This window comes from Lemur catta, chromosome 21, assembly GCF_020740605.2.
Source record: "Lemur catta isolate mLemCat1 chromosome 21, mLemCat1.pri, whole genome shotgun sequence".
In the NCBI taxonomy this organism is placed as follows: Eukaryota; Metazoa; Chordata; class Mammalia; order Primates; family Lemuridae; genus Lemur; species Lemur catta.
In genome coordinates this window covers 25,055,048-25,070,617 of record NC_059148.1, presented here as the reverse complement: position 1 = coordinate 25,070,617, position 15,570 = coordinate 25,055,048, and the positions used below count along the sequence as shown (strand labels likewise).

At 41.3% G+C, this 15,570-nt stretch overlaps 1 protein-coding gene across 1 annotated transcript in view; it reads right to left on the bottom strand.

Moving 5' to 3' along the window:
* Positions 1–15,570, bottom strand: part of HECTD4 (HECT domain E3 ubiquitin protein ligase 4) — a 159,619-nt gene that overhangs the window by 44,707 nt on the left and 99,342 nt on the right. Inside the window, 11 exon segments of the mRNA XM_045534796.1 lie at positions 2,110–2,213; positions 6,475–6,590; positions 7,473–7,642; positions 8,026–8,190; positions 8,666–8,848; positions 9,662–9,797; positions 10,477–10,679; positions 11,887–11,968; positions 13,169–13,358; positions 13,565–13,845; positions 14,725–14,878. Of these exon segments, the coding sequence (XP_045390752.1) occupies positions 2,110–2,213; positions 6,475–6,590; positions 7,473–7,642; positions 8,026–8,190; positions 8,666–8,848; positions 9,662–9,797; positions 10,477–10,679; positions 11,887–11,968; positions 13,169–13,358; positions 13,565–13,845; positions 14,725–14,878 (1,784 nt within the window).

Sequence of the window (15,570 nt, the reverse complement as noted above, 5' to 3'; positions counted from 1 at the left end):
ATGGTGTTAAAATATAGGCATATATGTATTTTAAATGCATCATCTTTTTTTCCAAAGGGAACATTTTTTTTAAAAAAAGACAGTTTCCCTCCCTATGTCCAGGCATGTTCCCTAGAAATAATCACTGTTTTAACTGTTAATTCTGACACTCACCTCTACATTTCTTTTGCATACTCGTAATACTATTTTTACTATCCCTTTAAGACATCATCTATCTTCCCTTACAACAAGCAAGGTGTGAATTCTTACATATGTCCCCTCTTTACACACATGTGCAAACTTACACCAGGCCCCCACCCTCTCACAGGCCCCATGCAGCAACAGCACAAATTTTAGTTCAGTCCCTAACCAGAAGCTGCATTCCTATTCCTATGACTTCATATTCAGCTCAAAGCTAAACGGGGGTACCATGGTGACACTTCCCTGTTTTTATTTGTTTTGGTTAGCTGCCTCACTTTTTCACTTTCACAATTTTTAATAAAATTTTCAAGCTTCTCTATCAGACAAAAGGATATCTTTTTAACTCAACAATTTCACTTTCTTTTCCTAAAGAATTGGAAGATGCATGTAGAGATGCAGAGATTTAGCTCCAAAGACATGCGTCAGATCACCACAAGGGTGACAGCTGAAGACCATGTAGATGCCTGGTGACAAAAGCCTGCGTGAATAAACTGAGGCACAAGGATGTGCTGTGCATTAAGTTTCTGTTGGCTGGCACGGAAAGGGATTTACCATCTACTGAGGGGGAAAAGCTGAATACAAAATAGCATAGACAGAAGAAATCCATTTTTGTTTTTAAAAATCATACATCAATGTGTTGACAATGGTAACTGGAGATGTTGAGATTTCAGATGACACTTTAATATATTTTTACCTTTTTAAAAAAAATAATTTCAAACCCATAGGAAAACTGCAAGAATACAAGTTTTGTATACTCTTACGTAGATGCACCAATTTTTGTTGAAATATAATTCACATAACATATAATTTACCCCTTTAAAGTACATATGCCAATGGTTTTTAATATAGTCACAGAGTATTTCAACCATCACCACAATCTAACTGTTGGATGCTTTGTCCCCACTAAAAGAACCCCTGCACCCATTAGTAGCCAATCCCCATCCCTCTCTTCCCTCGACTTTCCTTTGCCCCTTGCCCCTGGCAACTGCTGATCTACTTTGTGTCTATAGATTTACCCCCAGTAAACATTTCATATAAATGGAATCATACAACATGTGGTCTTTTGTGCCTGGCTTCTTTCACTTAACATAATTTCATGGTTCATCCATGCTGTAGCATGTATCAGCACTTCATTCTTTTATTTATTTATTTATTTATTTTTAGAGACAGGGTCTTGCTTGGTCACCCAGGCTGGAATGCAGTGGCCTGATCATAACTCACTGCAGCCTTAAACTGGGCCGTGATGGTCCTCCTGTCTCAGCCTCCCAAGCAGCTAGGACTACAGGTCTGTGACACCACGCTTGGTTAACTTATTTTTTAAAAGATGGCGGTCTTACTATGTTGCCCAGGCTGTACTCAAACTCTAACGCTTCCACCTCGGCCTACCAAAGTGCTGGAATTATAGGTGTGAGCTACCCTTCGTGGCTGCTTCATTCCCTCTTTATAGCCAAATATTAATAATATTCCATTGGATGGCTACACTGTATTTTGTATATTCATTCATCAGTTGGTGGACATTTGGGCTGTTACCATTTCTTGGCTATTGTGAATAATGGCTAAGACCATTCACAGATGTAGCAATTTTTCACATTTTGCCACTTCTATTTTTTACTCTCATTCTCTCTCTACATAGACAGTATTTATTATAAATGGACTAGAGATCTAAAGATTTTAAAAAGCTGTCTTTTTCTGTTACTGACAACACATAGAAATTATTTATAAATTAGTAGGTTCTGTTCCCCTGCTGTAATTTTTCAATATCCAGAATGCCAGCTCAATTTACTCTGACATTCGAAGATAACAGCATGTCACTGCAGAAGTGCACCTGCAAATGGCTTTGAAAACACTCTTCCTAAATGCCATTAACTCGCTGCTCTACTGGCATTCCTCAAGGCAGGCGGGAGGCGCGAAGCAGTGCAGAGGGCTCACCTGTCTCCGGTCAGCCTGCAGGGGAGGCGGCGGGGGCCGAGCACAGTCCCGGTAGAGCATCCGCAGCCGTTCACACTGCACCTCCACAACCGCAAGTCGCTCTCCTGCAGACGTACACAGTGATCTGTGAAAACAACTCCTACAACCCCCAAGAGGGTGCCGACTTCTTTGGAGCAGTGTCAAAACAATAAAATTCACTTACAGAGCTTATTCAAACCCTTATGGAAAAACAAATGCCCTGAGACATCTCTGTCTTCGACAGGTAGCTTGCTCAGCTGCACAGCAATGTGGAAGAATGCCTGGATTCAAAACCTGGCTCCAGTACTCAGTATTTATCATCTCTTTCTAATACGGAGGAACAGTACCTATGTCACATAGGTGGTTGTGAAAATGAGACAAAATAACTCAAGTAGAGCCCTTAGCCAAGTCCCTGGCACAAGCCCTCAATAAATGAGAGTTATTACTCTTATCATCTAATAAATGAATGCTATTATTATCACCTAAATTGATTTTTAAAAATTGAACACCTATTGAATAACCTCCTAAGAGCAAGACACACTGCTAGATGTTGGAGAATAAAAAGATACATGAGCCAAAGCCCCTAGTCTAGGAGGGAAGATAAGATATGAACAAACACACATACGTAGTAAAGAATATAGTACAAGGCTGTCTCATGTGATTGTGTGATATAAGGCACAAGCACAGGCACAGATGAAGAAGCGATTACTTCATTCCAGCATCCAGAAAGGCTTATTGAATACAAAATTAAGTTAGATTTTAGAAAAGACAGAATTTCAATAATCAGAGAAGGAAGAGAATTCTGGGTAGCTTGGAACTATGAGAAAAGATCTAAAATAATCAAGTGCAAGAGGTATTAGGAATATTTCACATGATACATAAAAATTAAAATGGATCAAAGACCTAAAAAAACCTATCGCTACAACTACAAAACTTAGAAGAAAATAAAGGGGTAAAAGACCTTGGAATTAGACAATGGTTTCTTTTTTTTTTTTTTTTTTTGAGACAGAGTCTCACTTTGTTGCCCGGGCTAGAGTGAGTGCCGTGGCATCAGCCTAGCTCGCAGCAACCTCAAACTCCTGGGCTTAAGCGATCCTACTGCCTCAGCCTCCCAAGTAGCTGGGACTACAAGCATGCGCCACCATGCCCGGCTAATTTTTTTTCTATATATACTTTTAGTTGTCCAGATAATTTATTTCTATTTTTAGTAGAGATGGGGTCTCGCTCGGGCTGGTCTCGAACTCCTGACCTCGAGCGATCCACTCGCCTCAGCCTCCCAGAGGGCTAGGATTACAGGCGTGAGCCACTGAGCCCGGCCGACAATGGTTTCTTATAGAAATGACACCAAAAACACAAGTAGCAAAATCAAATTAGGTAAATTGGGCTTAATTAAAATGAAAAACTTGTGTGTTTCAAAGGATACCATTAAGAAAGTGAAAAAAACCACAGAATGGAAGAAAATATTTGCATATCATATCTGAACAGGAACTAGTATGTCGAGTATAAAGAACACTTATAACTCAACAATAAAATGACAAATAACCCAATTAAAAAATGGGCAAGGGATTTGAGTAGACATTTCTCAAAAGATACACAAATGGCCAATAAATACGTGAAAAGATGTTCAACTTCATTAGTCATTAGGAAAGTGCAAAATAAAACCACAATGAGATACCACTTCATGCCTAGTAGGATGGATGACTATACTCTACAAGACAATGCCAGTGTTCGTGAGAATGTGAGGTAACTGGAACCCTCACACATTGCTGGTGGGAATGCAAAATGGTTGTCACTTTGGGAAATGGCTCCTCAAAAAAAACAACACAATGCCTCACAAGTCAAACATAGAACTACCATATGAGCCAGCAATTCCACTCCCAAGTATATATGTCCAAGAGAACTGAAAACATATGTCCACATAAGAACTTGTATACGAATGATTATAGCAGCATTATTCACAATAGCCAAGAAGCAGAAACAAATATTGATAAATTGATCAATGAATAAATAAAACGTGATAAATCCATACAGTGGAATGGTATTAAGCCACAGAAGAGAATGAAGTACTTACATATGCTATAACATGAACCACCTTGAAAACATTACGCCAAATCAAAGAAGCCTGACATAAAAGGCTATATATGATCCCATTTATGTGAAATGCCCCAAACAGGCAAATCCATAGAGATGGCAAGTAGCCTGGTGTTGCCAGCGGTTAGGAGGGGGATAATGAGGAGTGGCTGCTTAATGGGTATGGGGGTGTTTGGAAATGAAAATGTTCTGGAATTAGATAGTGGTGATAGTTGTACAACTCTGTGAATATACCAAAACCCAAAGAATTGTACACTTTAAAGTGGCAAAGGGTATAGTATGTGAATTATACCTCAATTTTAAAAAAGATGTCTTAGGAGGACTATAGTATAGTCCAGTAGAAGTAAAGCACAGAGTTTGTTTAGGATAGTGGAGAAAGATTTATCCACTTATCCCACAGCTACAGACACATGGACGCCAAAGATGGAAGCTATGGATACCCAAGACATTATACAATCCCACGAAATGGGTTAAAGGAGGTAAGAAAGATGAGGCATGTCCAGAGTCAGAGAGGAGCCAGGAGCGAGGCCAGGCCGTGAGGTGTGTGATTGGTCCTTTATTTACACTTAGGGGCACAAGTTGGATCTTTGTTTACCAGTGGCCAAATCAAAGAGGGAAACTGTTGAGTCACAGGATTCATCAAGGCCATTAAACAAAAGTAAACTAGTCATAAGGAGCCCGACTATTTTTGTTAAAATGACTTACTTCATACATAGAATACTGGATGATACAGTGAGTAACATCTGCAACAATGTCCTTACAATCAACCAGTAACAAGTTTCATGGCCATATCTCAACACAGATATGTGGAATCATACTAAATATGATAATAGGGTAAAAGCAATTCTTCAGGGGGAAGGCAGGGAGCAGGGGGGCTATCCGATAGCAGGGAGGCATGTTTGCCATGAAGCAAGCTTAATGTAGGAGATTTTGTAGTATCTAGTGTGGGAATAAAAAGTTCCTATACTTCAAACTCAAGAAAGAAAAGACTGATTATTTTTGGCTATAATAACAAGTAACTTCCAGAACAGGCTGTAAACTCATTCCAATGCATAAATGACAACTTTGCCTGAGCAACTATGCTGAGGAAAGCTAGCCACTCAGTGACAGCTCCGTACTTCCTTAAGGCAGGTGCTTTTTCTCTCATGAGTAGACACTGGCATTATTCTAACTTTTTCTCTGGAACTCTCTCTTTTTATGTTGTCATCACAGTTACCTTCTTGAAGCCTGGTTTCAGTGCCTGACATAGAAACAAATTACAATGTGTGACCTTTATTTGGATCCCAATTCAAATAAATAAATGTAAAAACAAGAATGACCTTTATGAGAAAATTAGGAAGTTGAACACTGACTATATATATATATATAATTTTTTTTTTTTAAGAGACAAGGTCTCGCTATGCCCAGGCTGGACTTGAACTCCAGGGCTCAAGTGATCCTCTCGCCCCAGCCTCCCAAGTAGCTGGGACTATAGGCACTCACCACCGCAACCAGCTTAGATATTTAATAATATTAAAGAATTATTATTAATAATGTAGATGTGATAATGGTATTGTGGGTATTTGTTTTGTAAGTCCTTATTCTTTAGAGACACATACTAAAATATTTACAAATAAAAGAATATCTTAGATTAAAAATTATCCAGCGGGTTCAGTATAGATTAAAAAAAAAAAGATCAGCTGTGAGTTGACAATTGTTGAAACTGAATACTGGAAACATGAGGAGGGTTCATCATATTGGTCTCCTGAGTTTTGTATTTGTTTGAACTTTTCTGTAAATACTCTCTCTCTCTCTCTCTCTCTCTCTCTCTCCCTCTCCCCCTCGACAAGGACGGATATTAGTGTAAACTCTTCACTTAGAATTCAAATGTAGCCAATGACAACAGTCAGAATACATATGCCAGCCCTAAGGACAGTTCATAAATAGTTCAATAGGGAAATAAAGGCAACAAATTAATAGGAACGAAGAAAACACTCTGACATGGTCCTAAAGCTAAATTGAAAAATGCTGATTTCCTAGCTGGTATAGACTGAAAACTTGGTATTTATATTTCTAGGTCTGGGATAAAAGTGAGTTGTGGTAAGTGTTGTCTTTGGAGCTCAGCTCTTTCATATGTGTGTGTGTGTGTGTGTGTGTGTGTGTGTGTGTGTGTGTGTGTGTGTGTGTGTAAAAACAGTCAACATGACATTATCAAATAGCAGACGTGCTGACAAAACTCAATACAACACAGCGGTACAGAAAGGAACAGCAACTCACCAGCACTGCATTCCTGGGCTACGAGGTTAAGAACTTCAACAGCTGCTGGACACTGTTGTATGAATTCTTCACAAAATAAGCTGTCTTCTAAAAGTTGGGCCATGACCAGGCATGCTCTTAATGTTAAAAGATTTACAATATTTCAAAGTCATCAATGTTCATCCTCTAAAAAGTCAACTGTGAAAAACATTTCAATCAATTTTGTCCCCCAATTCACAAGGTTCAAACTCCCTATTGCTCTTGCTCTTTTCTGAGCGGGATTGTCTTGGAAACACACAAGTCTCTTTTCCCACATGGCAACTGCTGACACTGCATGGACGATCAGACAAAGGAAAAACGGAGCCATCTCCATTAAATGAAGACGCCAAGTGCCCAGGTGAGAAATCAGCCCTATCTCTTGAAAGCGTTTCCTAAACTGTGTTCTACGGGCACTATTAGAGCTCTGGAAGCAAGAGGGATCCAAAAGCTGGGAAAATCTGTATGCTGATCTCTCTCACCTGATTCAACATACATGCTAGAACTTTCTGAGAAGTTCCATTGTCAAAAGAGAAACCTGTTACTGCTATTTAATGGTAAATAAGTGTATTTGCAGAAGATGACTCTTTTCCTTTCTGACATCAACACCTGGTGAGCGTGGCCTGGTTTTCCCCCATCATCGGTCTGTAAAGTGATAGACCAGATACGTATCAATGTGGCCTGAACCATTTTAAAAAGTGGCAGTTATTCCTGTGACGGAACAAAGTCCTTTTACCAAAGTAAATCAGTGGAGCCTTATGTTTGTGTTCCATACATGACATTTCAATGGTTTGTTTTTTAGGTGACCAGCTAAACTTTATAGCATAGAAATTGGGGAATGCAAAAAAGTGTGGTAAAGACGGTGTAAGAGAATGGTTTCTGTCACTCAGGTTGGCATAAGCTTCAAGCTGTGGACCCACTAAGCCCCGACTCTGGTGGCCCGTAGTACTCAGCACAGCAGGCAGTCTGGGGAGGGTGCTCACCTTGTTCTTATCTCAGCCAGGAGCCGAACGACTGCCATCACAGGAGCTGACCCATCTCCTGTTGCAGGAAGCGAGGTGTGAATAGACAGACTTCCCTCCTGAGGAAGCAACATGGACTGGACTGCCTGTACTACCTTCTCAGTAATGGACAGTTTATGGAGAGGCAATGCCTGATGGTGGTGGGAGGGGCATGGCAAAAAGTTAAATTCAAGCAGTTAGTTTATAGGAAATGAGGGTGCTGTTATTATCTGGAGTTAATTCTCAAATTTGAGTTAAAAAAAAATAAAATCACACAGAAAATTGCAAACCGTATCAAAACAATACAATATACCACGGAACATTCCTAACCAACAAAGACATGAATTTGGTCCTAGATGAAAATTTTCACACAAATATTACTACTAAATAGTTACGACCAATATATAGATAGACACACAAGTAAAATTTAAGATAACCAAGTTTTTGTGCTTCTATACTTTGCATGTGCATTACTCATTACAGCATGGTTACCATTTGCAGTGACATTGTATGAAACATTTAAAGATCACCTTACCTCTGATCTTGGAACACAAAGTCTAGACAATGGGATAGTCAATGTGTCTGACGCTTGCGAAGTCTTTCTACAGTCTATGGGTAGGAATCTGACTGTAGCTATACCTTCCTGTTCATTGATAGAAGCCACGACTCCAATGCTTCCTGATATTCCTCTACCTAAAACCTAGAGACAGAGACGGATTAGCATTACCCACCCGCTCCAATGTGCAAGCAGTTGTCTTGTGAGACAAGAGGGAAGAGAGAATTTACAGCTGTTATTATCAGCACTATAGCAGTAGTTTATTATAATGCAGACACCAAGCCCTGGACATGAATTAAAACAATAGGTCCTAAAACCGACTGCCGAGGCCTTCACAACATGCTGTCATCTGAAACTTTCAATTCTAAAATTGATACTAATGATACTACAGGACACAAGTATTGCAATTAATGTTATATAGTATTGCATTAATATCTAAATAATGTGCAGCACAGTGTGAATTAGATTTCAAGAGCTTCTCAGATTCCTTATTTAGCTTGAAGGAACAGGTTTTTTTGCCTCACCGAGTGCGTGATACCTGTCTTACAGATGAGCAGTCAATCAGTGGATGCTTATGTACAGGAGAAGCAATGACCTGGGGGCAACGGTGGCTGGTTACCTGGACCTCGGATCCTATCTTGATCGTCTCTTTGAAGCCTCCAAGTGCGCACAGCGCAGCAACGGCCTGGCGGGCGATTCTCTGAAGTTTCGCAAGTTTCCTGCCACTGCTGCTGCCATTTTCCAGAATGCTTTCTGCGTATTTCCCCAGTTGTGGAATGTACATCAGTGCCCGAGACAGAACCTAAATGTAAGAAGCAGCCCATGTGCTGGGAGTTAAAGCTTTGGTTGTTTTGATACCAAGGATGACGAAGTGTGTACAACATGCCTGGGTCTCACGTGTTGAAGGAACTCTAGACATGGGAGGGACCAAAACACTATCAGGTATAGCCAGGGACATTTTGCCCATACGTGCCCTATGTAATGTAATCAGGCAAAACTGGAGATACACAACAACGAAATATGAGAGGATCAAACTAAATTGCATTACTAAACCCCTAAAATAAAGCAGTCATTTATCTGAAGGAAAATCATGCCAGCATACTGCCTACTTGTTAACACTCAATTACTTTAGGACATGTTATAAGGAGCTCACTTGAAGAGCAACTGTGGAAAGGGGGAGCTGATACAGATCTCCGGTTTCAGGCAACTGGACTGTTTGTAATGATGAATTACTCACTGACAGGGCACTCAGCAGCGTAAATCACACAGCAGCCCCTTTGGGCTTAGTGAGTACACTTAACATATCCAATAAAGCAAGGCTGCATGATCTCCTAATGTCAGTACCAATCTAACATAAGCAAGAGAAGAAACAAGGACCGTCATTCTTTCTCTGAAAATACTGTCCTGTCTTCTATAAAATTAGAACCGGCACTGATAGGAGATATAGGTTAACAGAGTTGAAACTACAAAATCAAAGCAAATTCCAGGAGAGAAACAGGTATATCTGGCTAATATGGGAAATCTCTCTTTACTAAAATACCCCTTGCTGGGCATGGTTCTAATTCTAATTAGCTTCCACCCCACTTCCTCAGTGAAGCAGCAACACTGTACTAACCTTCTCTGCTGTTGTGGTCCATATCTGAGCAGCATTTGACTCAGGTGCCATCAGCAAGCTATGCAGCAAGGCGATCACTTCTGCAGCCATGCTGTTTGCCACGTGCCCACTGATAAACGGGCGGACAGGATCAGTCCTGCAAGTGTCAACGCGGAAAACTGTTGATGCCCAGTGACAGTTAAGAGTGCACAGAAGTGGCTTTCAGGGCTATCATCAGAGGGAAACATCTTCTAGCTATATAAGAAAAAGTGGATTTTTGTTGACTAAAAAAATGAAATGCTACATTATCATTAGGGAAAAAATCACTTCTTTCATATTTTCTGGGGTATCTGAAAAATCCTGTGAAATAATGGACTTCAAACTTTTTACTGCATAAGCCACAAGGATGGAGGAAAGACACTCCTGGCTGCAAGTGCAAAACACTTTGTACAAACTTCCGGGATACGACACTACACGTCCCTTCTACTCCTAGAAAGAAGTTTGTGTGTACTGTTGGGGCAGTGGGGAAATACTGTCTGAAAGAAATAAAGGTAGTGACACCGGCATTTGCCAATGTTCAGAATCCTCTGGCTATAAATGTCCACTCATCCAGGGAGCATCTCCCTACCTCTCCATGATAATCTCAGACCCACTTGGATGGTCATTACTCCCAGACTCTACTTTGAGAGCAATTGCTACGACAGATGGATATTTTTAGTTCCTACTCTTCATTTCCAGCAGGTCAAGGGGATGGTAGAAAACTAAAACCCGAAAAACAGACAAAGTCGGTCTGAGATGGGTGGATAGGTTCCCCAAAACCTTGGGAAGGTTTTTACCTTGCAAGTTCAGAGTTCCTCTCTCGGCAAATGGAGGTTTGGGCGGTTTTCTTTTTGTCGCCTGTGGACAGTCCGCTCACAGTCTCTGGGCTGATGGACTCTACGGGTGGCCCGACACTGACGATGAGGCCTGACTGTGCCCACTTGGTCGCTTTCCGAAGGGCGGCTGCGGCCTCTTCTGTGATCACTTCGCAACAGCCACCCTGGGGGGCAGTTTGCAGACATTTAGAATATTCACTTCACTCTTCCCAGCACTATACTTTTTCAAATCTCTCCCCCTGCCCATTACCTAAGTGAAACAGGCTCATTTTTTAAAAATTCAAACATAAAATATTATATATAGAAAGTTAAATTTCCATAAACATCTCACGCCCTCATCCAGTCTGAGATAATTGTCAGTCATCTAGATTTCTTCCATGTAAATTCTGACATACATAATCATGGGGTCTCACCACACACACAGCTTTCCAATTATCAGTGTATCATGGGTACTTTTCCAAATCAGTATATATAAATCTACCTCATTTTTCATTGTTGTATAATATTTCATTATATGAATATAACAATTTCTTAATCAATCCTCTATTTTTATGGTTAGTGGTACATGGATTCTATTTTGTTTTTCAAACAAAGCTGTGAAGAACACGCTGTGTGTTTATCTCTGGACACTTGAAAATATATATTTACCCTCACCTTGACAATCATGGATATTACCAACGAATGCTTCTTTACCCAACAGGTGAAAAATGATACATTACTCTTGTTTTTATTCCTTTCCTTTATTATCTGTGTGCCTGGGCATATTTTTATATTTTTATGAGCAATTTGTCTATAATTCTTATTATCTGTTATTCTCTTAGCAATTTTTCACCTCTCTTCTCTTTCAAACTATTTTTAGGCCATAAAACTTTCTTAAAAGAGGGAAGAGAAAATTTCTAGGTCAGAAATGAAAGTTCTCTATTATAATTTAGCATTAATGACAAACTGATTTTGACTAATTCTATCTATCTACGTATCTATCAATCATCTATGTATGTATCTGAGATGGGGTCTTGCTTAGTTACTCAGGCTGGAGTGCAGTGGCACAATCATAGCTCACTGTAACCTTGAACTCCTGGGCTCAAGCGATCTTCCTGCCTCAACCTCCGAGTAACTGGGACTACAGGCACGTGCCACCATGCCTGGCTAATTTTTAATTTTTTTTTGTACAGACAAGATCTTGCTAGGTTGCCCAGGCTGGTCTTGAACTCCTGGTCTCAAGTGGACTGAGCCACTGACTTTCTTACTCTGGATCTTTTTTAGGAACTTGAGCTCATTTTCTCTTTTTAAAATTTCTCCTGAAAATCTAAAGCATGGCAAACACTCTTCAATGATGGGTTTTGTTGGAGCAGGTTTCCTCCATGAGGTTACCTTGGTCATGTCTCGATCCATCTTCACAACTTTCTCCATGTTGGCGCCAGTACCCAGTCGGAAGGGCCGTCCTTCTGAGCTACTAAAAAAGGCAGGCAGAGAGCGGAGCACACCTTACAGGCACTGTGAAAGGTGGGTCGCACACCATGGTTCACCCAGGCACGGTCGGGCCCTCATTATACGCTAAAACTGGCTCTTAAAATCCACAGTAAGACTCTCAATTTTTCAAAAAGGAAATGATTTATTACTGCTTATTTATAGGGCCCAGAACAATAGCTGTTTTTAGAGTTGTAACAATATCTAAAAATCTACATGAAAACGATGCACCAACAAAAGAGCTGAACAAAAACGGCGATGTGAACCTAGAATAAAGGCACGGCCTGGCACACAGGAAATCATCTACATCCCAAAGGGAACTTTAACAACGGCTTGAATCTGGTGTCTTGCGGCCAATGACTGGATCTTCCTTTCTAATAATTCAGCTTCTCCTGCCTCCTGAAATTGGCTCTCCAAAAAAATCTTTCGCCAAATTTGTACTATGATGGATTGCAATGCTCAGGAATGTTTCTTGGAGATTTCTCCATCTAAGCCCTGCTCAGTTTACGCCGTTATCCCATTAGTGCTTTCCGTTGCCATAATGGCAGACAAGGGATCCAATTATGAGGATGACATCATGGGATCATTTATTGGAAGAGAGGACTCTTCCGTAGACATCTGTTCTAAATTCCCCCGTGCTAGGTGGCAGGCCTTCCTCTTGCCCTGAATCTCACTCGTAAGTCCCTATAGGCTTAAGTAATATTTGGACAATAATTATATTTTTACTTCCTTGTTGAGTAACCATATCATTCATAATTTAATGAATTAAAGCTTTAAAAAATGACTCTTATTTCTCTACCTCACAGTCCACAGTATCCCTAGATTTATCAACAGCTGAAGGATGCCAACACCTGAAAACCAAACTGCATTATTCCTTCTCAAAGCCCAAGTCCCACTGTAGGCTTCCCATAGACAATACATTGTCAACAGGGCTTCAGCTCTCTGTTGGGTTTGGAAAGGCAGTACCAAGTTGTGGGGTTCAGAGCTTGGGTTCTGTGGTCAGAGAGGCCTACGTCTGTCTTTCAGCTCTGCCTCAGTTTCTTCAGGTGTCACCACAGGGATGACAGTAACTTGCTAGGGTTAAGAGGGCTAAGACAGTCAATATACGTAAAGGGCTTACGTAGCACAGTGCCTGCACCACGGGCAGTGCTTGATGACATGGAGCTATCACAATCATTACAGTCACCTTAGCAATGGCTGGAGGACTTCGTGGGATGACTGGTCTTCCCGCTTATGGATAAATATAGACAGCTTGCCATCCACCGCTTCACTCTCTTCTCCAGGGTCTTTATCTCCTTTTAAGGAATTCTTGGGACTGGTTTTTGTCAATGTGGTGTCAGGTTCGGAAGCAGTTGGAGAAAGAACTGTCTGACATCCTTCAAGCAAAAAGCAAAACCCATTCAGAAAGATTGTAGTATTGATTCAGCAGCTCTGCTACACATGAAAAACACTGGTTTTGGAATCTCCCCCACCCCATCCCTGCTCCCGGCTCTGTCAGTCCCTTTCAGGACAGGAAGCACGGGTGCAAGCATGCACAGGAAGGTGCACTGCAGCGCCGTTCTCCCGCTCAGGAGCTGCTTACCTGGGACCACGTAATCTGCCAGCTTTGCTAAGAGCAAGGAGGCGATCTTGGAAGCTGGGTCGCTGGGATCCTCCTGCTCACTGTTTAAGGAGGGGACAGAGTAGCTCCAGGGCGGGAGCTCCACGTTTCCACAGTCTTCCACGCTCATAAGTGGCAGTGCCGCCCGGCACAGCTGGAGAATGATAAGGACCAGCTTTGGGGACGGGCGTTGGTCAAGCAGCAGGGAGAGGAGTTTGGACACACACGCTGGCTGGCTCAGGATGGCTTTACCTATGTGACTCCTGGGAAAAAGGGGAGAAAAGGTAAACAATGCTAGAAATGTAGATCTACAGACATTCAGAAGCAAGTGTTTCCTAAGTGAGGTAAACAAACCATGAAATCAGAGTTTATGAAGAAGAAATGGATTTGGCACTAATGTTTTTGTGAAGAAGAACTAAGGTTTTTTTTTTATATTCATTTGATGAGACCAAATGACCAAAAATATTTAAAAGATTTCTGAATGTTTTTTGATCTCTGATGTTCACTTCACTGAGATCCCAGATTCAGGGTGATTTCATGGAGCACCAAGACTTAGAAACCCAAACTGAGAGCTTTTCAGTTTCATCATTTATTCCTTCTTAATGAGCGTTTCAAGACCAAAGCTATCATACAGCATTGCACAGGCCCCTGGATCTGCCACAGCGGAAACTGTTATATTCCACAAAGAAAGCATATAGAGCCACGCGGAAGCAGGAAAATAGTCGTGGGTGGACAAGCTTTTATGGGCCTCATGGCTCACACAGGGGGTATTAAACCACCACAGAGTATCTTCTTTTAAAGACACAGCATGAGAAAGTGAGTTAATTACAGGCCCTGACTCGTTATTCTTTAATCTAGCTATAATGAAGGTAAGATTTTGGGGTACTGAACACAGCTCGAAAGGCTAGCAGCTGCTGCCAGTAAGGTATTAAAGCAAATGATAATATGCATTATTTTATGATATAGCTATTCACCTAAATACTCTTCACATTTTAGAACTAAATGCTATGTTTCAAGACTTTTTCTTTATCATTATTCTTGAGGCAGGAGTGTGTCGAGCAGCCTAGTAATCGAGAGGTTTCCAAAGACAACCAGCACCAGTCATTCCAGGGGAAAGCAGCCCTGCACTGGGCCCCCCGTACCTTGAGAGGTCGTTGAGAAGACTAAGGACATCCTGGAGGGCGTCATTGCCGGCAGCCTGGTTGCCGCAGCACTCAGTTGCTCGGGCGAGATGGTTAGTGAGCAGGCTGGACACCTGACGGGCCAGGCCCGAGTGCACGGCCTCTGTGGAGCCCCCTTCAGAGCAAAAGGGAGAAAGAGCTCGGTGAAAACCCCAGGGAGCTATGGAGGGCCTGCAGGTGTGGCCAGCCCTGCCCTTGACTAGTTTTTCTTTATCATGCTCTGTGTTTCATTTAGTGTTAGATAGTATATATGCAGAAAAAAGGTAATAGTTACTTTAAAAAATCATTCAATGTTGGGGGCAGACATTACCCTTAATAAAAACCGAATATAATTAATCCATATATATAACCAAGGAACATATTTGACAGGGAAGAATTATCATTTTACTAGTGATAAAAACATCTTGATTTTTAATTTAATTAGTTTATTTATTTTTGAGGCAGGGTCTCGCCTTGTCACCCAGGCTGGAGTGCAGTGGTGTGAGCATAGCTCACTGCAAACTCAAACTTCTGGGCTCAAGTGATCTTCCTGCCTCAGCCTCCTGAGTAGGTGGGACTATAGGCAAACATCATCACACCCGGATAATTTTTTCTTTTTTTCGTAGAGACAGTGTCTTGCTGTGTTGCCCAGGCTGGTTTCAAACTCCTGGCCTCAAGCGATCTTCCCACCTTGATTACAGAAGTGAGCCACCACACCTGACCCATCTTGATTTTTTAATTCATACCTTCCTTTCTGGATCTTTCCACAGGCACTGTAATTCCAGAGCCCCACAAGTACCCCTTATAAGTGCCACAAAAAGTTGTCAT